Source organism: Momordica charantia, assembly GCF_013281855.1.
Source record: "Momordica charantia cultivar OHB3-1 chromosome 4 unlocalized genomic scaffold, Mcharantia_2.0 BLBB01000004.1, whole genome shotgun sequence".
Lineage (NCBI taxonomy): Eukaryota > Viridiplantae > Streptophyta > Magnoliopsida > Cucurbitales > Cucurbitaceae > Momordica > Momordica charantia.
This window is the reverse complement of record NW_028275162.1, coordinates 11,809,011-11,833,973: the sequence shown is the minus strand read 5'-3', so window position 1 is coordinate 11,833,973 and position 24,963 is coordinate 11,809,011. Positions and strand designations below refer to the sequence as shown.

Genomic DNA, 24,963 nt, shown 5'->3' with positions numbered 1-24,963 from the left:
TAGGTTTTATCATTCTAAGTCCAAATCCCAAATCCAAACCATTATTTGTGACCACTTCCCATTTTACAAGAATCACTCATTCCAACATTCACTATTCTTTAAAACTTTAGAGTTTGGAAATTGTTTAGAAGTCCTTGAGGATCGATACTTGGATACTCCGTCCATTTTATATTACTCTGACAGGTGTGCGCTTGCATCTATATAATTGTTACCACGCTTAGCGCGTGCGTTCAGCATAAACGCCCAGTCAAGTGCCAGCGCATTGGCGTTAGAGTTTTCTGACCTTGGCACTTGTCGAATCACATAATCTTCGAACTGGGTGAGGAGCTCCCGAGCTTTATTCAGATATCTTTCCGTACGAGCATCCTTCGCTTGGTATTCCTCGGTCACCTAGCTAACAATTAGCTGCGAATCGCTGATGATTAAAGGATGTTTCACGCCCATCCCCTAGCAAACCTTAGCCCAGCTATCAACGTCTCGTACTCGACTTCGTTATTCGAAGCTTTGAAGTTAAACCGGAGTGCATACTCAAACCGAAGATCATCGGGGCCAAGGAGCAAGATGTCTGCCCCACAGCCCTTCTCACTGGACGAGCCGTCTACGTAAAGTGTCAATTGGTCACGGTCGTCGGCCCACTGCCTAGTCGGAGTTAGCTTGGCAACAAAGTGTGTTGCGGCTTGACCTTTCATTGTTGTCCTAAGCTCGAAGGCGATGTCGTATTCACTAAGTTCCAGGGCCCACTTCATCAAACAACCTGACGTTTCGGGCTTGTAGATGATCTGCCTCCGGGGAAAGTTTGTCAAAATAGCTATTTTATGAGCTTGGAAGTACGGTCGCAAACGATGTGCCAATGTCACCAATGCTAGGGCCAGCTTCTCAACACAGAGGTAGTGGGCCTTGGCCTCGGTCATTGACTTGCTTGTGTAGTAAACAGGGTTCTGTCGTCCTTCCACCTCCTTTACGAGGATCGAGCTGACCGTCTTTTCTGACACGGCCAGGTATAAATAGAGAATGTCACTAGGCAGCGGCTTGGACAACAGCGGGGCCGTGCTGAGGTACTGCTTTAACTGCTGAAGTGTAGCTTCACAATCGTCAGGTCATTCGAAGCAACCTTTCTATCTTAATGTTTGGAAGAAGAGAAGGCACTTGTCGGTGGAGCGAGATGCAAAGCGATTCAGAACCGCCAGGCGACCATTCAGCCTCTGAAGTTTCTTGACATTCTTCGCTGCTTCCATCTTGAGGACTGCCCTAATCTTGTCTCTATTGGCTTCAATTCCCTGTTCATGGACCATGAATCCGAGGATTTTTCCCCACGAAACCTCAAAAGCGCACTTACTCATCTAATACTTTCGAAGTACACCGAAGGCTTCTACTAGGTCGGCCAGATGCGAGCTAGTCTGCTTGCTCTTGACCAACATGTCGTCCACATACACCTTCATGTTGCGTCCGATCTGTTTGACGAACATCATGTTGACCATTCGTTAGTATGACGTTGTAGCAATACAGCCTTTGGTCGGTGACAAATGACGTGTGCTCTTGATCAGGGGCATGCATCCGGATCTGGTTGTATCTGGAGTAGGCATCCATGAAAGAGAGTAGCTCGTGCCCTACCGTCACGTCGATGATCTGATCTATGCAAGGGAGGGGAAAATTATCTTTCGAGCATGCCTTATTGAGGCTCGTAAAGTCAATACAGACGCGCCACTTTCCGTTAGACTTCTTAACTAAAACGACATTAGAAAGCCACGCAGGGTAATGAACTTCTCTTATGAAATTAGCTCCTTAATAAATTTTCCTACGAAACAAACATGGCTATCTGAAAATGTCGGACATCTAAAATTCTGGGCATCTAAAATTCCAGACATGGGTAGATGTCGAGCATCTATATTCCTAAAAAACGAACGGCCCCTTATAGGAATATGGAGTTCAAATAATTGACTTTTTGGATGCCAATAATTAAGGGTCCGTTTGATAACCATTTCGTTTTTTGTTTTTGTATTTTTAGTTTTTGGTTTTCTGTTTTTAAAAAATAAAAACCATATATATGTTTCATAACTATTTTTTCATGTTTGATAACCATTTTTAGTTTCTGTTTCTAAAAGTTAGAAAATTGAAAATACATATTAGAAAGAGAACATTTTATGTAGAGTAGATATGACAATGGTGTGAGTGCGAGTCAGCATGCTCTCCTTCATTCTCGTGCTCGTGAAAATTTTTAATCCCCATCTCCACCTCGTTCTTCAGTCTGAGGATGTTCTCGAGAAAAATTATCGATTTTATAATTGCTTTTAATTATTCTTAGAATTTAAAAAATAAAAAATTATAATAAATATATAGTAATTATTTAAAAGATTGAATAATCGGGGTCGGGACATGCATTTCCTATTTTTGGGGCCTGACCCTGTGGAAATTTTTATCATCCCTAACGTAGAGACAAGAAAATACAAGTTTAGAGAGATGTAAATAAATTTTTGGAAGATAAATTTTAGAGAGATAAATAAAAAGAATTAGAAAAAAATAGTCAAGGAAAAGTTAAAGACAAAAAGAGAAAAAATTTAGAGAAGAAAATTAAAGTTGGAAGGAAAAGATATGTTAAAGAAAAAAAGAGATTAGAAAGAAAGAGAAAAATTATAGTAGAAAAAAATTTAGAGATAAAAATAAGATTCAAAATATAATTTTTAGAGAAAATAAATAAATACATAGATATATAAAAATTTTGAACAAGAAAAAAATATATAATTTTTAGAGATAAAAATAAATTAAGAATAAAAAGAAAAGTTATAAAAGAGAGAAAAAAAAGTTTGGAAAAATATTAAATTTTTAGAGAGAGCAATGGAAATGATCTATTAGAAAAAATATAGAAAATAAAAATACATAGAGATGAAAATTTGAAGAGAGACAAATAATAATAAATATTTAATATAGGAAAATTTCAATGAGAAAAATAAATTTTATAGAAAGAAATTTAAGAAGAAAAAAATTATAGAGTTAGAAAGAAATTTTCTAGATAAATGTGGAGAAAAAAGTAAAATCTATTTTTGAATGTTAAACAATAAATTGAGTTGGTTATCAAACTGTTTTTAGAAAACTAAAATCAAAAATCAAAACTAAAAATGTAATGGTTATAAATCGAGCCCTCAATGTCTTATTCGTTGAACTATCTTTGAGTGAATTTTTTTTAAATAATGTTTTTATTTAAACTTATTTTTAAATTATGCTGCATTAATTAAATTAAAGAAAAATCGCTTCTTTTTAAACTTATTCCAAAAATAATACTTTTGAAATTAGTGAAAAAATATTGCATTAAATAAAATTAAAGAAAAAATGCTTCTTTACTTAGCTTGTTGTTAGAATTCATATATATGAATTAAATTTATCCAACGGCTTAAGTTTTTAGGTTGAGTGGTAGTTCATTCATCCTAAGATGGTATCAGATCCAAATGCCCTGTTTTCGAACTCCTGTATTGTTGTTTTTTTGCGACGGTGGTTTTGGGTCCATTGGCAAAAATGATGTCGTGGATTCTCATGCTTCTTGAGCCATATTTGCAGAAGAAAGAACCAAAGTTACTTGTGGGAGAGAGCTGCGAGAGAGCGGTAGGGGAGTTTCCCAATTTGATGGAGATTGCCAGAAAAAAATAAAAAAGGGAAGATTTGGCAACGATGGAGGCAAATTTTTTGTTTTTTTGGGACTAAGGAAAAAATTGAGAAAAATGATCAAGGATAAGAAGAGAAGGGAAATATTAACATATTGAACTGAATTTCTTCCTCCATCAAATTGCAAATTCGTATGAGCTATGAGCTCTAGTTATTGTATTTTATTGAGATAGTTTACAACAAATTGATTTAGTTTGTTATTGTACAGTTGTACCAGTTGCATTTCTATTTATGTCACATTATATTAGTGACACTTGTTTATATAGAGGGCATTTGTATTCATTTACAATTAATGAGAATACATTTTCCTCATTTCAATCTTAATATGGTATCAGTAGTGTTTGGGGAAGAGAATACCCTGGACACGTGGAGGACCCCTATTGGTGCTCCAAGATGACTCATGAGTCATGCCCAGCTCGGACCGCCGAGATCACCACCACCAGCGTTGACAGATGCTAAGTATGAGGGCCGAGGTGAACCTGGCCGAGGTCCGACCTACCGGGAAGCTCGGTAGGGGCCGATGTGAGCTACTGTCAGCGGCGTGATTGTCGGGTGTAACCGTCGGTCCCGAGATTACCGGGTGTAACCGTTACGAGATTAGCGGGACTACCACCCATAAGTAGAGGACCTCACTCCACGATCAGGTACGATGATTTCTGACCTTGAACTAAACTGAGAATCCGACCTATACTGACTTGATCGTTGGAGTGCTCACCTTTTTGTGCAGGTCCGCCCAAGTATTCAGATCGGTCCGGAGGCCAAGTTCGAGCTGCAATCTGAAATACACTGTTGTGCATATCCTTGCATAAACAAGTAGTATCCAATTTTCTCCTCTTTCCTCTATGAATTGCTCTCCTTTATCATGTCGTTGATCTCCGATCTACTTGAAGATCCTTTGCCTCCGACTGGTTTATCGCCTGAATCTTCTTCATCGCCGGTATCTTCTTCTACCTTATCTGGCGATGCATCTGTTCTCAATCCTTATTACCTCCATCACACCGACAATACTGGCCTTGTTTTCGTCAATCAGTTGTTGACTGAAGACAATTATACATCATGGAGTCGGTCGATGATGATTGTGTTATCCGTCAAGAACAAATTAGATTTTATTGATGGATTCATCCCTCGACCTTCTGGAGATTTGCTGCCGGCCTGGATTGACAATAATCACATTGTTATTGCTTGGATCCTCAACTCGGTGTCAAAGGAGATCTCTGCGAGTATCCTGTTTTCGGAATCTGCTCGTGATATCTGGATTGATCTCAATGAGAGGTTCGAGAAGAGTAATGACCCCTGCATTTATCAATTGAAGCGTGCTCTTGCAACTCTTGCTCAAGATCAACAATCGGTTAGTGCCTATTTTACCAAATTGAAGTCTCTTTGGGATGAATTAAGCCAATAGACCGATTTGTTCTTATTCTTGCTCATGTGGAGGTGCCAAATATACGGCTTCCTTTATGCAATATGAATACTTAATGAATTTTTTGATGGGATTAACCGAGTCCTATTCTCATATTCGGGCTCAATTATTGCTTATGGACCCGCCGCCGACCATTAATAAAGCCTTTTCACTGGTGAATCAAGAAGAGCAACAGCGATCGATTAATGTTACTTCACCTGTTCCTGCTGCCTTTTCTTCTTCGTTTGCTATGGCTATTCAACATTCATCTCATGTCAACAAGCCTGGTTCTAAGCCTACTTCTAATTATAAGCAGAGAAAGGAACGCTCTATGTGCACTCATTGTGGCCTCTTAGGGCACACTGTTGATAGGTGTTATAAACTTCACAGCTATCCTCTCGGATATAAATTCCAAGGTCAACGATCGTCTTTTCAACCTCATGTGAATTCTAATTCTGCTAGTTTGCATTCTCCGACTTCTGTGCCTCCGACAAAGTTCTTGGATTTTCAAGCTATGGCGGTTTCTCCGATTAATTCTGGATCAGATATGGCTTGTCAGTGCCAACAACTGATTCAATTGCTTCAGTCTCAGTTGGCCAATTCTAAAGCCACAACTTCTGATGATGCATCTGCTTCTTATATGGCAGGTACAAGGTATAGCTACCTCTCTTAGCCATTCTTGGATTCTTGATTCTGGAGCTTCAGCTCACATTTGCTATTCAGAATCATTATTTGAAAACATGTCTCGCATTTCTCCCGTGGTTGTCAACTTACCGAATAATATAAAGTTTACTATGGAGTTCAAAGGTTCGTGCGTATATCTGTAGACATTTAACTTCACAATGTCTTCTATATTCCCCTGTTTCATTACAATCTTATATCAATTAGTGTCTTAACCAGGGATTTTCATCGTCTATGAGTTGAATTCTCTAATGATTCTTGTCTTCTTCATGACAAGTACACTTTGAGGACAATTGGCAAGGGTAGCTTACAAAATGGCCTCTATTATCTTAGCAGTTCACAACCTGGTGATGTTGTTTCTTCTTCTATTGTTTGTAGTTCTTCTCATTTTGTAAGCAAGCCTTCATTTGAGACATGGCATAATCGCTTTGGTCATCCGTCCTTTAAGAGATTGCATGTTTTACAAGATACTTTGCAATTTGATTTCACTGCATGCAAAGATCATGTCTGTCATGTATGCCTTTTGGCTAAGAAAAAGCGTTTATCTTTTACTTCTAATAACAACATGGTTGTTCAAACTTTTGATTTGGTTCATGCTGACATTTGGGGTTCGTTTGCACATCCTACTTATCATGGCTATCGATATTTCTTAACTATTGTGGATGATAGTACATGTTTTACTTGGGTTGTTCTACTACGCAACAAATCTGATGTGCTTACAGTAGTACCACAGTTTTTTACTTATGTTGAGACCTAATTTGGTGCTAAGATTAAAGTCTTTCAATATAATAATGGTCCCGAACTTTTTTTCAAGGATTTCTTTTCCTCTAAGGGTGTTTCACCAATTTTCCTGTGTTGGTCGTCCAGAGCAAAATTTAGTAGTAGAACGAAAGCACCAACACATACTTAATGTGGCTCGTGCCCTCTATTTTCAGTCTCAGGTTCCTATACAATTTTGGGAAGGTTATGTTTTAACGGTTGTGTTTCTTATAAATCGTACTCCTTCTTTCGTTTTGCATTGGCATAGTCCATTTCAGGATCTTTACGGTTCATTCCGAGTGTTCGGCTCCTTGTGTTTTGCCTCTACATTATCTGTTCACCGAACCAAGTTTAAGTTTGATTCTCGTGCCTCTGCTTGTGTTTTTGTTGGATATCCTACTGGTGTCAAAGGTTACCGCTTATATGATATACAATCCAAGAAGTTGTTTATCTGCAGATATGTCATTTTTCATGAATCTTCTTTTCCCTTTCATGATCAATCAGTTTCTCTCGAGTAGTGTTGATCCCTTTCCAGACACAGTTTTGCCTTTGTCATTCAGCGATATGGTTGAGCATTCAGTTTTGCCTCATGAATCTGCTGTTGTGAATGACACTGAAATTGTTGCTACCTGAGACACTCCAAATGATCATTCCTCTTCTGGTTGTTCAATTGAGGTTGCTGATAATTCTCTTGGTTGCTCAATTGAAATTGGTGGTTCTTTACCTTGACCAATTCAAATTGAACCTAAGCCTTCTACTGTTGTTTCTCTGCCTTCAGTAGTTGATAATGCTAATGGTGATTGTAATTGTGGTGCTCCCACAGCTTCTGATAGCAATGCTCCGAGGCACTCCTTGCACACGGTTAAATCGCCTTCCTACCTCCAAGATTACGATTGTGCACTATTGCACGGAGATTCTTTACCAGCTTATTATACCAAGCATCCTTTACAACATCATGTCTCCTATTCCCGTTTATCAACCAGTCATTGTGCCTTAGGTGTTGGTATATCAGTACATACACTGAACCCCAATTTTACCACCAAGCTATTGTTCATCGGCATTGGCAGGATTCAATGGCCACAAAGTTGGCTGCTATGGAGACAAACAAAACCTGGATTGTGGTGCTTTGCCAGAAGGACAACATTTTGTTGGCTGTCGATGAATTTAGAAAATCAAATATAAGTCCGATGGAAGTATTGAGCGTCATACAACTCGTCTTGTAGCCAAGGGCTACACTCAACAGGAGGGATTATACTACATCGAGACCTTTTCTCTGGTTGCCAAGTTAGTTACTATCAAGGTTCTTCTCACATTGGTCGTTTCCAAACAGTGGCCCCTCATTCAACTGGAAGTTAATAATGCGTTTCTTCATGGGGATCTCTTCGAAGAAGTCTTTATGGACTTACCCTTTGGGTATAAACCGCCCGTAGCTACTGCTCATAAGGGGGAGCGCTTAGTTTGTTGACTTCAAAAGTCCATTTATGACTTAAAACAAGCCTCCTGACAATGGTTTGCTAAGTTTTCAACCACATTGTTGTCTCTTGGTTTTCGGCAGTCTAAGGCAGACTACTCTCTATTTTTACGGGGTTCTGGCACATCCTTTGTTGCATTATTATTGTACGTCGATGACATTATCATCGGTCCTTCTCTTCCACTTATTAATGAGTTGAAGTTGTTGCTTCATCATAGTTTCAAATTGAAAGATTTGGGATCTCTCAAATATTTTCTAAGCTTGGAACTAGCTCGCTCTTCTCGTGGTATTGCTCTATCTCAACATCATTATACGTTGTCTCTCTTAGAGGATGTTGGTTTACTCATTTGTAAACCAGTTTCTTTGCCTATGGATCCTAATATCTGTTTACAGGCTGCCACTAATGTTGATGTTCTTTATGATATTTCTTTATATCGCCGTCTTGTGGGTCGGTTACTTTATTTGACCATCTCTAGGCCGGATATCACATTTGCCGTGAACAAACTCAGTCAATATGTTTCTAGACCAAGCAAAGTTCACTTATCTGATGTATTTCATTTGCTTCGATATCTGAAAAATTTCCCTGGCAAAGAAATTTTTCTTTCTGCTTCTTCCAATTTTCAATTGCGAGCTTTTTCTGATGCGGATTGGGGCTCTTGCTTGGACTACCACTGGTTATTGTGTATTCTTAGGTGATTCCGTGGTGTCTTGGAAGGCCAAGAAGTAGCCCACTATCTCACACTCTTCAGCAGAGGCGGAGTACCAGGCTTTGGCAGCCACCACATGTGAACTCATTTGGTTATCCAATCTTTTGGCAGAATTTCGGATACCTTTTCGCCCCTGGCTCTTGTTTTCTGTGATAACGAAGCAGACATTCATATGGCCAATAATCCCAAGTTTCATGAACGCACTAAGCATATTGAGCTTGACTGTCACTTTATTCGTGAACGTGTTCTCAGTGGTTTTATCCAGCTTCTCCCTGTTCGTTCCTCGTTGCAGCTTGCTGATGCCTTTACCAAGGCACTCCCTTCTACTGTATTCCATCTTCTTTTATTCAAGATGGGCTTAGTTGATGTTTATGCTCCATCTTGAGGGGAGTACTGGGTGTTGGGAATGGAGACAAAATAAAATAAGGGGCAAGTGCAGGAATGACCAAATTTAATAACTCGTTTTAAAAAATGTCCAAACCTATCCGATATTGCAATAATGGCTAAATGATTTTTTTTTAAATACTGAAAAAATGTTTAGACAAATATACCCTTGTAACAAATTAGGTATATATGCATAATTTTAGGGATTTAAGATTTTTACGAATAACAAAAACAATCGACCTTAATATTAGGGAATCAACGGTATCTAATAAAAAATAAATCAGATTAAAATAATTATCTTAATTCTAATTTAAAATTGCTAATAAAGTAAATTTAAAAACAATGGATAAGATTGTGTTAGAGAAATCTTGAAATTTACCCATCCTTAATATAAGATTTACAAAATAAGAGAATAAATATTATTAGGGAGGAATAAGCTTATTTGTTTTAAAAAATCAAGAGAGTAAATATTATTAAAATTAATAAGATTGAGTTGGAGTAGATTTTGAAATTTACCCGTCTTTAATATAAGATTTACAAAATAAGAGAGTAAATATTATTAGGGAGGAATATTTTAATTGGTTTTTTAAAAAATTAGGGTTTTTCAAAAAAATCACATGAGAACTCAAAAAGGAAAAAAAAAACATCTAGAGGCACAAAGAGAGAACCTATTCCATACTAGGTGCATAGTGAACTCCATCTTATGTAGTGTTACATTGATAGTGGGACTTGCACTAATGTTGCTAGTAAGGATATAGTGGAGAGATTGAAATTAGCCACTTACATAATTGTTTTCATGCCCAGAAGACAGCCACAGCCGCAGAAGACAGTTGCAGAACAGTCTTGCCGAAATCTTTAAGCCCACGACGCCACAGAAGATAGTCACCGACGACACCGAGAATTTCCATCACGCTGCTGCTCCCATCTCCCGTTGTTTCCATCCCGCCGCCTCTCCCATCCAGCGGCCGCTCCCATCCCACCGCCGCTCCCATCATGCTATCGCCAAGACTGTTTCTCTTGTGTGTGAGGAAGGTAAAATCTTTGTTCTTATTTTGGGTATAAAATCACCTTAGACAGTGAAGAATAGGTATAGATACAACAGTTTATATATGAGTTATTTGTTTTTTTTTTTTTAAATCCTTCCATAGATGTCTTTATCTTTATATATAAAGATTGAATTTCCCCATAAAATAATAACTAAAACATTTTAGGTATTGGGCCATGACTTTCTTATCCTTTTTGGCCCAATTTCTAAACCCTTCCTTCGTCACCAAGTTTGCTGGCCACCCTTCTTTTGTTTTATATTTCCACAATATGAAGAATCAGATTTGGACAGAAGCAAAAAAAAAAAAAAATTGGAGCGGCGGCCATTTTTATCGGCAGAGAAAAGAGAGAAGCCGCCATTTTTATCGGCAGAGAAAAGAGAGAAGAAAGTGAGATATTAGACTGTAGAGCGTCGTCGGCAGTTCATTCTCGTGATTCTTGTGAGGTTTTTCATTCTGTATCCCTAAGTAACTATTGTTGTAGTGCTTAGAAGCTAGGTGGCTATTGTTGTAGCAGAGCGTTTTGATGAAAGTGAGGCCTACTGTAATGTTCCCATTATAGTGTAACCTGCATATTGCAGAAGAGGTGTTTGTTTTCTATCTATATCTCGTATTTCTTTTATTTCATTGATAGAACTGTGACTTATTTATAACTGTGGAAGGGAAAAAATACCAGTTAGATCCTGTTGGATTGCTCTTGCTTGCTTGAGAACTAGAGATATTTTGTTACTGCATATATATATTTTTCCCCAACTGAGATAGTTTACAACTAATTGATTTAGTTTGTTATTGTACCAGTTGCATTTCTGTTTATGTCACATTGTATTAGTGACACTTGTTTATAGAGGCATCTGTATTCATTTACGATGAATGAGAATACATTTTCCTCGTTCCAATCTTAATATATTTGAAATTAAAAAAAAAACAAAAACAAACAAACACAGTACATATTTACGTTATTAAACTACTTACCCACGATTATATTTGAAAATTAAGGTATGATCCTGACTTATTATGTTCTTGTTCCTTCTACCTTGTAAGTTCAATCTTGAGCTTCCTATTTTCGTAGGTTTATAATAATCATGTTGTTTTCCTTTTCTTGTTTTTTGTTACAAATGTGTCTGTGGCCGTGTTTCAAATTTCGAGCGATATGTCGACACAAGTATCTTGACATCGACATGGGGGAGAATGTCGTTTACCTCAATGTTGAGGAAATGTCGTTTTTTTTTTTACTTATAATCTAAAAATTGATTTTGTTTTTAATAATTTGAAAAGATATGCTCACCAGTTGTGTCAACGGATATTTTGGTTAATATAAAAAAAAACAAACCTCCTAACAAATAAGTAAATGTGACGGGAGAGAACCAAATCTTTTCTAAAACAAATTAAGGAGGTTTGCTCATTCAAATTTGGCTCAACGTAATATTTTTATTTGAATTAAAAGAAAATATATCTTTAGTATTAGTTAAATTATATCACCGCTATTTGTATATAATAAATTTTATTTTTCAAATTTTATACCTATTTCACATCATTATGTAATTAAAAATTAGATTTGATTAGAACTTATCGATAAAACATAATCAATCAACAATAACTCTAATTTACTAATTCAAATAATTTACAGATGTAAGTATATACATAATTTTGTTCTGATATTATCATCGCAACGACATTTTCGTAAGTATATTATTGATATATTTAGACATGAAGGTCAAAATTGAACAATTATGAGCGAACTAAGATACCATTAAAGTCTTATTTACTAATTAAAAAAATTTGCATCAATATCCACAATTTATGTATTTTTGCCTCAAATATCCATGGACATTCGACGATGTCGGGAGAATTGGTCTGTGGTTTAATTTTTGTATGCGAAAGCCTAAGCATGTACATATATATATATATATTTTTATTATTGGAGAAGTTACTTCCCACATCCATTTAAATTCATTTTGTCATCTATTTTTTTGTGTTTGCATTAGTGCTGCATTTTCTCTTTCAATACATTACTTCTGATTGTTCTTGTGGCACTTTTCCGTCGTTGTTTCCGACCTTTGGTCCTGAATTTTTCAAAATGCCTGTTCTATTTCAGCCCCACTATTTTAAAAACGTTATTATAGCTTCTAAATGTATAACAAATAATCATTTTTGTTCCTGTGGTTATTTTTGTTTTAAAAAGTGAGCATTTATTCAAATCACATAGGTTGAGGCGGGAAGCGGGAAGCGGGTAAGTAGGTATTATGACTGTAGAGACTAAAATATTTTGACCATTTAAATTTAGCAAGCAAAGAATGAGGCAGAGTTCTACTGAAAGGTTTTGAATGCCCAAAATTCAAGTTTAAACTATACTATTAAATAGAATCACATCCCACAAATATACTGATAATGTGAACCAATGAACAGCTATTTAAGATTATATTTTGAGCATGAGAATTGATATGTACTTCAAAGTTGATGTATGCCAAAGTATTAAAAAGCTCATGTTTGCTTTAGATATGGTAAAAAAGAATAAGTTCTGCTTTCAAATTATCAACGGGCCCTTGCCTTTTCCCCGCTATATTGACACTTTCATCACAGAGTGTATTTCCAAGCCCAGTAACTGTAGAGAAAATATTTTGTAGTGTAACGCTGTAGAGGAGTTATTCTTTGAAATATTTGGTTGGAGTAAAACAACCACAGTTTCTCGAACATCTTAAGGACAGTTGTTTCGCTTTGGGAGGATCGGACATCATCATAGACAATGTTTCATCATGGTTTTCCAAATTCAATCTCTTTTGTAATTATGATATTGCTACCATTTCTCTTAATTGGGTTGCCTTTATCTAATCAACCCCTTTTTGTTTGGTATGTTTCTCACATACTCGTTAATAAAATGGTACCTTTTTTCTAAAAAAAAATTATCAAGGTTGTGATGATACCAGCTCTTGAATTTGTGAACTACGAGGTTAAGCAAAATCATTATTGTTCAAAATCGATTATCACATTAATGGACAAGTTACTGTCATACATTAAAGGATTGGCAAAATTCTTCAACCGAAATTTTAGAGTTACTTTTGGGTGTAGAATTTAGCTCTTAGCTTCAGTTTCTTTTTCTTTTAATTTAGTACAACATGTTGGGAATTGGATTCGAACTCACAACCTCTTGATTGGAGATATATTTCAATTACCACTGAGCTGCTCGTTTTGACACTCTTAGCTAGCTTCAGTTGGAGCTAGTATCGTTATATATTGTTTTTTCCATTCCTTTTCAATGTATTGTTGTTTTGAAATCCATACCTTATTGATGAAAATTTTAAAAGGTAGTGGCAAAATTTATCATCTAACATTTCATACATAATCTTTCAATTCTAACAATTCAGGATGCAAAATAGAAAGAAAGGTTTTTTCATCTCCTTACTGAAGCAGGTCTTTTCTTTAGATTTTTGTTTGATTTTTTGAATTAGGTTGTTTAAGCCAAAGTGCAGAAAAAAGTGGCATGTAACTTAATTTGCACAAAACATTTGTTATTTTTCTTCCATTTGCCTTTGGATTGTAAAATTTTTATGATTCTGTTGTGGTACGCTAATTTAGTAGTTCTCGAGCAATTTAACTCGACTCAACTCAATAACATCGATCACTTGGATGAGAATGACGTCTGTAGTTATCAATCATTCTGTGACTTCATCCGTATTCAAGGAAAATGATATAAAAGTAAAAGATTAAAAGTTTAAATTTAATTAGCAAAAATATTTAGACGTTTTTATGCCAATTGTAAATAATAGACAATTAATAGGTAATTAACTTGTCCTTAAAAAAGGTAAAAGAAAAAAAAACAGAAAAAGTTCACCTTCTTTGTGATAAGAAAAACCATTTCATTTTCATTGAGAGGGTGGGGGAGAAACGTACAAAATAAGAAGGCTATATAAAAATCTTTCTATTTAACGAAATGGTAGATAAATTATAATTACAAAAAGGATGAGATTTTGAGGACGAAGTTGATGCCAATACTTTAATATCCTCCCAAAGTTGAGTAGAAGAGCGAGATTTGTCTAAAAAAGATCGGTTATTTCTTTTCGACCAAGCAGTCCAAAGAACAACACCAATATCATTTCTCCAAAGAATGGATCTACTACTATCGGATAAAGGGTAGAGAGCCTCGGCGAACAGAGGAAATATTGAAAGCGGAAAACAGATTATTCCACAATGTAACTACGAAAGAGCAATGGAACAGTAAATGATCTAATGTTTCACCCGAACAATTGCACAAAACGCACCAGTTTGAACAAATGGAAATCTGATCAACATCTTATCAAATGCGTTAATACCGTGGTAGAAGACGCACCATAGAAGATATAAACTCCATATCTTAGTAAAGGCAGCAGAAATTGGGCGAAAAGCTGTTCATGAGATGTTATCGCAAAAATCTACTCTCCGTCAAATAGAAACCTTCTGTGTGATGTAACATGTTGAATCTTGATAGAGTACCTTCTAAAACACGTCAATTTCCCACTCTTTCTAGTTTTATCAATTAAGATTTCTGTTTATGAGAATTATTTAAAAAAAGTGATATTCAAACCGGTTTGTAGAAGGCGTAACCAAATGGTATGCAATTGCATGATAAGAGTTTAAAATGAAACAATAAAAAGTCAAACAATCCATCAATAAGTTCTAGTTCAAATAAAATATTATGTATTCAAGCCCTTCTTCTACTTCTAATCATTGGATCTCTGTTCTATTTTTTATCTCGTGTCTTTGCTTATTTTGCTTTTCTACTTCAACTTTAAGATGACCGTCTTTCAATTTGTTGCATGTTCTTTTTCGTGTTGTTTATCAATTTTTTTTAGCTGTATGTAACATTGCCTTTAATGCCACTGTCTCGATACATATAGAAATAGAGACTTCACAAGTATTTGAAAAAGAGGAACGACTTATCGATCAAGATAATCCAGATTCTGTTTTAAGAGGTTCATTAAGTTTCCTTTCTTGTAAAAGTCATTATTAGCTTTTCAAAAAAGAAAAAAAAAACGCTTTAAAGAAAGCATAAATAGCTATTCTATAATATAAATATCACTGTACCTCAAATAAGGGCCGTAGACTGGAAATAGAAAAAAGAAAAGAGAGTAATTGGAAGAACATGACCCACGTTGAAAAATTCTCTAGTATCCTTCTTTTTTCTTTTTGTTTTTTTTAAGCTTGTGTTTCGTTGTTCAAATTGATCAAACGGCTGTTTCAAATAATTTTGTCAAAAACACTTGTAATAAACATGAAGATCATTTGTGCAAATATGCATTGATGTGTGATAGATTCATATCCTAAACTTATCCGAAATCTTGACCATCTTTATAAATTATTCTATCTCCAAGTCATGCCTCGGACAATAATTAGTACTTTGTGGATAAAAAATTTTCACACTTTAATAGGTTGAAACTATCTTTACTTTGTGGACAATGCTATATTTTGCCATTAATTTTCACATAAGTTCTACAAATTATATCATAGAAAATCAAGTCACCAGCCCCAAATTTTACAAGAATAAAAAAAGAAAAAGGTTATCCTTCCTAGGTGTGCCCTTGCATGGGAACATCTATTATATATATAAATATCCACAAATCTGCTTATATTTCTTCCTTATCTATTTTATAATATCCAATTGCACAACTAAAAATATCTTAAAAATGGCCATGTAACGCACTAAACCATGCAAACTTTAATATTTGCTACAAGCAGCTCTCAGGCACCAATATTCCGCTGGTGGATCCACCAACATTCCTGCATGAAGACGCGGCCGGTTTCTTATTATACAGAAGTTTTATGTCTTGCAGTTTTATCTCTGTGCATGGATTGGTAGAACTGCAATCAAACGTTACTGCTTCTCGTGTCGCCGATGTTCCTCGAATGTTCCTATACGTCACTCGGCTGATCTTCACGCCTGAGTTCTGCATAGGGCAACCCTTGTTATCGGGGCAATAATTTTGATCGATCAGGATTGGATTCTCAACGTTGTTCATAATAATGTTGTCGAAGAGAATGTTCCTAACAAAGCCTTTGCTTGGTCTTGCCCATGTTTTTATCCTTATGCCGTTGTCTGATCCAGTAAATATTGTGTTCTTTAGCGTTATGTTTTGTACTCCATCTTCATTGAACTCCTTTCCCAAGCTTCCAATGCTGTTCCCGTTTCACGTCATAGCCATTAGAGTAATATTTAATAGGTTGTGTACTAAATTAAGAAATAGTATAAGAAATTCTCTCTGCCATTTTACTTAGGAGAGAAAGATAGAAGAGAGAGACGCCGTTACGAGTGCAAACTTAGTCCTATATTGGTTGGGAAATGGGAGATCTATGGTATATATGTAGGTGAGGATAATTATCTTTATTGGCACGAGACATTTTGGATGTGTTGAGGATCCTATATTGAAAAGTAAATGTGCCTTACAAATGTTTATAATAGACATGTGATACTTCTCTCATCGTCAATTGGTTTTGAGATAGAATTACATGAATATTGATAGGGAAGAAATCAAAAGCAAAGTCATGAGAGTAATGTTTAGAAACAACATTATGGGTGTTAGCCTTTTATTACTATCATTACAGAATTATGGCCGATGAGCCCCAGATGCTCGAGGTGGTGGAAAGCAAGGCACCAATTTCCCACAATGTGATTCGTGTGGCTGTGACAATTATTCCTGTGAGACTTTTTTTAGGTAAAACATGTCAGCAATATAATACTATTATAGGGATACGTGTGTCAGGTTCGTTTTCGTCTAAAAATGAAGATACTAATATTTATATTGTTACCTTACACCATGGCCAGGTCCACATTTGAGATTAGTCATGAGCAAATTGTAGGTTCCTGCACCAATCGATATGCAATCGTCTCCAGTTTGCATGGTGCTGCCAGCGATGGTAACATCGGTGGCAGATTGGACATGAATCCCATCAGTATTTGGGCTCTGATCTGGCGCTATAACCTTTACATTTTCAACCAACACCTTCCTACATCCATTGATTACGATATGAGTTTGTCGGCTGTTGATCGAAGTTAACCCACTGATCACAATGTTGTTTGCCCAATTGAATGTCATCGACTGCATTATATACTAAAGTAAATTAAATTGTTACATACTAAAAGTTTAACGATGAAATTATAGATCAAACATCGTACCGGAGCTCCAACGGGGCAATTCTTCCCAGATCTCTTGCAGGCCCAGTAAGCAGCACCCTTGGCATCGAGAGTTCCACCGAGGACAGAGACTTTATTAACTTTGGAGAACAAAATCCAAGATGCAGAATTTCCAAGACCGCGGTAGTCCGGCAGTGCGACAAGCGTTCCGTCTATCTGAAACGTAATCTGGTTCCTACAAGGGCCTTTGAAGACGATGGCTTTGAGCAAGAAGTTTCCTTTAGGGACATACAAAGAAGATGCTGCTGCAGAATTGCAAGCAGACGCCCAAGCCTTGAGAAAAGCCACAGTGGAGTCCGTTCGCCCATCAGACTTGGCACCAAAACTGATCACATTATAGCTACCCGCACTTGATGCTCGAAAAAAGGACACAAAAAACACAAAGACAGTACAGAAATGAAACACAGAAGGAAATTTGTTGGCCATTATATTTTGTCGAGAGAAATGTTGTGTTTTGAAATGGCAGTTATTTTTGGAGTGGTTATTTATAATGAGATGTAAAATGAAAAAAGTCAAAACCTGAAACTTGAACCACACTTCGATCTTCGGCTGCATGTGCCATGCACGTTACAAATGCATGAGTTTAGGGTCAAGGTGGCGTATTGGTGAAGTATATTATATAAATGATTGATTGCAGGAAGGTGCATGCATGTACGTAAACGAGCGTAGATTAAGGAATTATTCAATGATTAATATAACCGTCGACTAACTGCTGAAGAGAGAAGTACTTTTCTTATTCCTTTTAATGACTTTTTTTTCTTTTTAGTTTTCTTTCCCTTCATTCAAAAGCCAAGCTCTGTTCACATTTAATCTTTTGATTGCATCCACATGGACTGCACGCAATGGTCAAGCCTACAATTTCACGCACCAATGATTACATCATAAATGTTAACAAAAACGTTATAGGTATAACCAGCACAATCTAGAATTTTATGTCTGGTACAAATGCATATAAATATAATGGAAAAATATCAATTTTAAATCTAAACTTTGTCATATGTATAAATTTACATGTCAATCTAAGTATAGTCCAATTAGTTATAAGTCACCTATTTTCGACTAAAATTTCGTCAATTCTAATCTCCACCCTTCACATGGTGTTGTACTAAAAAAAATATCAATTTGCACTTTACTCATGGAATAAGTGGTGTAATATTTCCTTAAACTTTAAAAAAGTGTCGCAAATTTAATATTTTGATGGATTTTCATTCTAAACATTGTTGGAAAAAATATTCTCATATTTGTCAAATGAATTTAAAAACATATACTTTGTATGAAATCGGTAGAATTTAGTCAAAACCAACATTATAATTAGTCTTCTTAAAAAAAACATTATAGCCGGGATTTTTCACTAAAATTTTTAAGTTTATTAAAATTATTTAAGGGTGCATTTGGTACATTAATCAAACTTGATTGAAACTTGATTTTTATTAAATTAGTGAGATTCTTTTGGAGTTTTGTTCGCCAATTTGGTGATTTGATAGAAATTGAATAGAAACATAAAAATTATATATGAAACTTATCTAAATTTAGGATTATAAATTCAGTTAGACGTAAAACTTAAAACTACTTGTTTTAAAAGGAAAACATATGGTTCTTAGAAAAGGAAAAAGGAAAAAAAAAATACTTACATTTTGAAAAAATATAATAAAAAAACGAAGAATGTTAAATGACAGGTTCGATCCCGGGGACATGCAGGTGGGGGGAAGAAACAAACTTTTTGGAAAAATATAATTTAAAAACAAAAATTGTTGAAGCCAGGACTTGATCTGAGAATCAAGAGGATCAAGAGGTGGGGGCGCAGCCCTTTTGCATTGAGAAATAAGGACGAGCATCGGTCGGTTGGATCGGTTTCTGGCCCACCCGACGTCAAAAACCGACTAAGTCGGTTTCGGTCAAGAGGAAGTTTTATTGTTTACAAATCGACCATTTAACCGACGGTTCAGTCGGTCGATTTGGTTGGTTTCTAATAGATATTCAACTCGAAAAAAAAAAGAAAAAATTAAAAAAAATACTCTAATGTTCCATTTGGTGTTAAGAATTCAAATGTAATGATTTCAAATTCCAAGATTTTAAATTATTGAAATGAGTTCAAATTCCTAATCGCGTTAACAAATTTTGATGGATTTTAAATCAATAAAAAATAAAACTTTTTGTTTGGAGGATGGGAGGGAAGGAAAAGGAAGTATTTATTTTACCCATTATATCATTGTAATTATGTATAATTTTTAAAAATAAAATCCTAACAACTCTAAAATAAACCTTTTTGTATGAACCTCGTTTCCAAATACTTGATTACCTCTATTTTTTTTCATCTCCTCGTGTTTCTTTATCACCCTTTATACTTTCTTGTCCATTTTATTTCTTCTGTTTTTATCTAATCTGTTTATGCAAGGATCTGCACAACAGTGTGTTCTAGATTGTAGCTCGAACTCGGCCTCCGGACCGACCTGAACTCTTAGGCGGACCTGCACAAAAAGGTGAACACTCCGACGATCAAGTCAGTATAGGTCGGATTCCAAGTTTAGTTCAAGGCCAGAAATCGTCGTACCTGATCGGGGAGTGAGGTCCTCTACTTATGGGTGGTAGTCTCGCTAATCTCGCGACGGTTACATTCGGTAATCTCGGGACCGTCGGTTACACCCGGTAATCTCGGGACCGACGGTTACGCCCGATAATCACGCCGCCGACAGTTGCTCACATCAGCCCCTACCGAGCTCCCCGGTAGGTCAGACCTGGGCCAGGTTCACCTCGGCCCTCATACTTAGCATTTGTCGACGTTAGTGGCGGCCATCTCGGCTATCCGAGCTGGGCATGACTCATGAGCAATCTTGGAGCACCAATAGGGGTCCTCCACGTGTCCAGGGTATTCCCTTCCCCAAACATCATCCATTTCTCCAGTTCTCTTTCTTTCTCTATTTTCTCTCTTCTTTTTTATACGTCATTCTCTATTTTCTTTATTCTCTTTCAATCTCGTCTCCTTCTCCATTTTCTTTCTTCTCTTTTTTTTTTTTTAATTTCATCCCATTCTCCATTTTCTCTCTTTTTATCTCATCTCATTATTTGATACACTAATGTAGCACTACATCCATGTCAGTGTTATAATTGGTCAACTTTCAATTAAAATCTTGATGGAAAATTTTTTGGGATAAAATAGGATTTCAAATTTTCTTTTTTTTTTTTTAAATTCCAACCAAACAAAATAAATGATCTTAAAATCATTATGATTTCAAAATCCTCACAAATTCGGGCTTCTAAAGTTCAGAGGTAAGTGAGTGTTGTTGTGACTTAAATACAGACATCTCAGGAGAGAAGGAAGAGAAGAACAAATGAAGGAAGAAGGAAGGAGAAGAAATGGGAGAGGGGAAGACGATGGAGGGAGGAGAAATTGCTTTTTTTTTCTTTTTTCTTTTTTGAGAATAAAAATACCATCAACCAAGAAAACCACGGTCCTTTTTGTTGGGTTTGTAAAGAGTGCAAACAAAGTTCAATATTTGTTAGGGAAATGAGTGATCCATGATATATAAGGGAGGACAATTGTCTCTATTGGTATGAGGCCTTTTGGGTGAAACCAAAAACAAAGTATAATTTGTCGTGTCGTTATTCTTGTGCTTTTACACTTTTCTCACAAGTGGTATCAGAGCCATGGAAACCTAGCTATGTGGGAGGAATCCTCGGGGGTCTAAACAAGAGTGATTGTGGTAAGCCTAATAGTTATTACGGAACTTATGGATGAATCTCTAAATCGAACAAAAAGTGGTCGAGGTGGCGAGCAAAGACATGCTCTATGCTCGGGTGATGAGCAAGACATGTGCCCTATCAAGTCGGGGGTAAATTGATAGGAAGCCTATCACAGTCGGGTAAACTGATAGGAAGAGTGGGTATCTTTGAAACGGGAGTAAAGTGCATGACTATTCGAGGCAAGATACAAGTGGCACTTTGTTCGAGGGGAGAATTGTTGGGTTTGTAAAGAGTGCAAACAAAATCTCACATTGGTATGAGGCCTCTTGGGTGAAACCAAAAGCAATTTGAGAGGAATGCTATTAAATAACCACGTAAGTGGAGCACGTACATATCGACGTGTCAAAGGGCTCGACATCGACACGTGGGGGCAAAATCATTTTTCCCCTCCCCCTCCCCCAATCCCTTTTCGACGAGGGATTGTTGGGAATCTAGAATGTGCCTTCTTTTTTTTTTCCATTTTATTATTCTAATTATAATAAATATTATTATTACTATTTAAATTTTATGTATTTATTTTAGTTTTTACTATTGACCTATTTTTATTGCGGTTGAAGTTTTTTCAAATTTTTCTTTTCAAATTTAATTTCAAAATTTTTAAACCTATCCCTCTATTTTTAATAATTGTACCTGTGTTTGTATATATATCAATATTTTATATTTTATTCAATTATTTAACTAAACACTCGATTTGGTTATAAATTATCAATTATCAATAAAATAAAACATAGTTAAGTAACATGGAATTTCAATTTACTAATTCAAATTATTTTCATCTATCTTGATTATCTTGTTCCGATATTTTTATTGACATCGATTTTCATAAGTAAGTTACTCGTGTTTTTACGTATGATAGTTAGAAGTGATCAATTATAGCTTAATTGAGCTACAGTTAAAGTTTTATTTACTAATTAAAACAATTTTTATTAGTTTTCACAATTTCCATGACTTTTCTCCAAATTTCTATGACATCTACATGTTTGTAAAATCGGGATCTCGACATTTCTATCGACATCGACATTTGGAACCTTGATAGGGAAATAGATAAAAAGAAAATAACAATAACAAATAAATAAAAAGGATAATAATCAAAATAATTAAAAAAGAAGATTGTAAAAAATAATATTATTATTATTAAAAAGAATTCACGTGAATCACGAAATTTTTTTTATTTATTTGTTTTTTTTTTTACACTTCTCCGTGTCTCACATGGCTACCGAATTAGCCTTTTTTTTTTTTTTCGGTTTCTTTTCCCTCTCTCTTTTCCCTCTCTCTTTTTTCTCCAACTTTATCTCTCTCATTTTTCTTCTACTCTCATCTCTTCCTCTTTTCATTGTGGTAGGGTCTTCAAGCCTACGTTCGATTCTCGAGATTCATGGACCATCTTTAATTACCATTTATTTTCACAGAAATGCTCTCTCTCAAGATTCCGGTATAAAATTTTAGTTTTTTTTTTCCATTATAAGTCGGTTCCTATGATATTGGAAGAGCCGACCGACGTTGGTTCAGTTGGTTTTGTCGGTCGGATCAGTTTTTCAATCTCGTTTGATCATCCCTATTGAGAAAGCAAACGGAACAAGATAATTTTGATTCACAATTACTACACTATATATTATTTAATCAAAATCCAGGGGAGCACGTGCCCTGGTCCCTTCGTGCATCCGCCCTTATATATAAAATAAATTAAATGATAATTCGAAGTGGATAAGACATCTGTTATAATGTGTATAAATTTGCATGTCAACCTGAACATAACTCAATTAGTTAAGTCACCTATTTCCGACCAAAAGTTTGTAACTTCAAATCTCCACCTTTCACATGGTGTTGTACTAAAAAAAACATCAATTTGCACTTTACTCGTGGAATAAGTGTTGTAATCTTCCCTTAAACATTAAAAAAGTGTCGAAAATTTAACATTTTGATAGAATTTCATTCAAAACATTGTTGAAAAAAATATTCTCAAATAAATTAGAAAACATATATTTAATATGAAATTAGTAGAATTTATACAAAAACGACACTATAGTTAGTTTCTCTCGAAAAAAGAAAACATTATAGCTGGTATTTTTTAATATTTTTTACTTAAATTTATAAGTTTATTAAAATTATTTAATGGTGCATTTTGTAGCTTAATCAAACTTAACTGAGAAACTTGATTTTTATTAAATTGGTGAGATTCTTAATTTTGGAGTTTTGTTGACCAAATTAGTGGGTGAATTGATAGAAATTAAACAGAAACAAATTTAGGATTATAAATTAAATTAAACATAAAATTTAAAACTACTTATTTTATGGAGAAAAAAATAGGGTTCTCATAAAAAGGAAAAAAAAAAAAAGAAAAATACATACATTTTGAAAAAATATAATAAACAAATGAAGAATGTCAAATGACAGGCTCGATCCCAGGACATCCAGGTGGCGGAAGAAACAAACCTTTTGGAAAAATATAATTAAAAAACAAAAATCGTTGAAGCTAGGATTTGATCTCATAATCAAGAGGTGAGGGTGCAAAGCTTTTGCATTGAGAAATAGGGATAATCATCGGTCGGTTGGGATCGGTTTTCTGTCCACCTGGATGCCGAAAATCGACTAAGTCGGTTTCAGTCGGTCGGAAGTTTTATTTTTTACATTTCTATACAAACCGATCGTTTAACCGACGGTTTGGTCGATCGATTTGATTAGTTTCTAATAGATATTAAACTCGAAAAAAAGAGTAACTATGATGCTCCATTTCACGTTAAAAATTTGAATGAAATGATCTCAAGTTCAGGATTTTAAATTATGGAAATGATTTCAAATTTTTAATTGCATTTGGAACATAACAAATTTTGATGAATTTTCAATTGACAAAATATTTTTTTTTTTGATTGGATGATTGCAAGAAGTAAAAAGAAAGTATTTATTTTACCACTATATCCTTATAATTATATATGATTTTAAAAATAAAAACCTAACCACTTTTCTCTATGTTAGAAGAAAATAAACTGTACTTTCCTTATATGAACTCTCGTTTCCCTCCATTTTTTTTCATCTCCCTTCTTTATACATTTTCTCCATTTTCTTTCTTCTATTTTTATCTCATCTCGTTATCCATTTCTCTTTCGTTATCTCTTTTCTCTCTTCTTTTTATAGGTCATTCTCTATTTTCTTTATTCTATTTCTATCTCATCTCCGTCTCCATTTCGTTTCTTCTCTTTTTTTTTTTTATTTCATCTCATTATTTGATACACTACGTATAACGCTCCAGGCCCACGATTTGGATTAGGATTCGAAATCCGGATTTGACCCTAATTACCTCGGCATTCCTCTGCATTCCCTGTGACTCGACTGCGCCACCGTTTAGTTCTGAACTACTTAGAAGAGCGTACACTATCCCTACAGAACAACACAAGTCTATAATGCCCCAAGCTCAGGATTTAGTCAAGTACGTTTAAGTTTAGAGTTCTTATGATTAAGCTACCGAAAAGAAAGGTGCACCTAGTTAGTATAAGTAGTGACCATTAATTCTTTTAAGTTTTTCTTGGCTATTGTTCCATGATCACAGGACCCCCTCTTATTTGATGTGGTAACTTTCAATTAAAATCTATCAAATACGACCTATTTTGGGTGGAAAATTTTTTGCGATAAGAGATCTCAAATTAGATTGGATTTTAAATTCTGATTTTTAATTCCAATCCAACACCGAAAATGATTTTAAAATCATTATGAGGAGGGAAGAAAGAGAATATGAATGAAGGAAGAAGGAGAAGTAATGGAAGATGAGAAGACTGAATTAAGAAAAGAAGAAATGTGGAGACAGAAACTCCGAGAAGAAGATAGTGGGAGCAGAAAAAGAAAGAGAGAGAAATTGAAAAAATGGGATAGGAAGAAGTGGCTTTTATTTTTATTTTTTTTGAGAAAAGAAATACAAAATCAACCAAGAAAACCATTGTTCTTTTGAACTAAATTCAAAACGATTGGGG

General features: G+C 35.2%; 3 protein-coding genes across 3 annotated transcripts; 1 reads left to right on the top strand and 2 right to left on the bottom strand.

Annotated features, from left to right (window-relative positions):
• Positions 1-434: 434 nt before the first annotated feature.
• On the bottom strand, positions 435-1,478 carry LOC148211814 (uncharacterized). The gene is made up of 3 exons (XM_088122929.1): positions 1,359-1,478; positions 1,182-1,277; positions 435-1,067 (listed from the first exon to the last, which is right to left on the bottom strand). Exons 1-3 carry the CDS (start codon positions 1,476-1,478, stop codon positions 435-437), a joined length of 849 nt encoding a protein of 282 aa, XP_087979055.1.
• A 3,038-nt stretch (positions 1,479-4,516) lies between these two features.
• On the top strand, positions 4,517-5,056 carry LOC148211813 (uncharacterized). Its single transcript, XM_088122928.1, has one exon. The coding sequence runs from the start codon at positions 4,517-4,519 to the stop codon at positions 5,054-5,056; it is 540 nt and encodes a 179-aa protein (XP_087979054.1).
• Positions 5,057-15,576: 10,520 nt separating this feature from the next.
• LOC111023697 (polygalacturonase-like) lies at positions 15,577-17,806 on the bottom strand. The gene is made up of 3 exons (XM_022301164.2): positions 17,243-17,806; positions 16,876-17,165; positions 15,577-16,245 (listed from the first exon to the last, which is right to left on the bottom strand). The coding sequence occupies exons 1-3, from the start codon at positions 17,684-17,686 to the stop codon at positions 15,798-15,800; spliced, it is 1,182 nt and encodes a 393-aa protein (XP_022156856.1). The 5' UTR covers positions 17,687-17,806; the 3' UTR covers positions 15,577-15,797.
• Between the last annotated feature and the right edge of the window lie 7,157 nt (positions 17,807-24,963).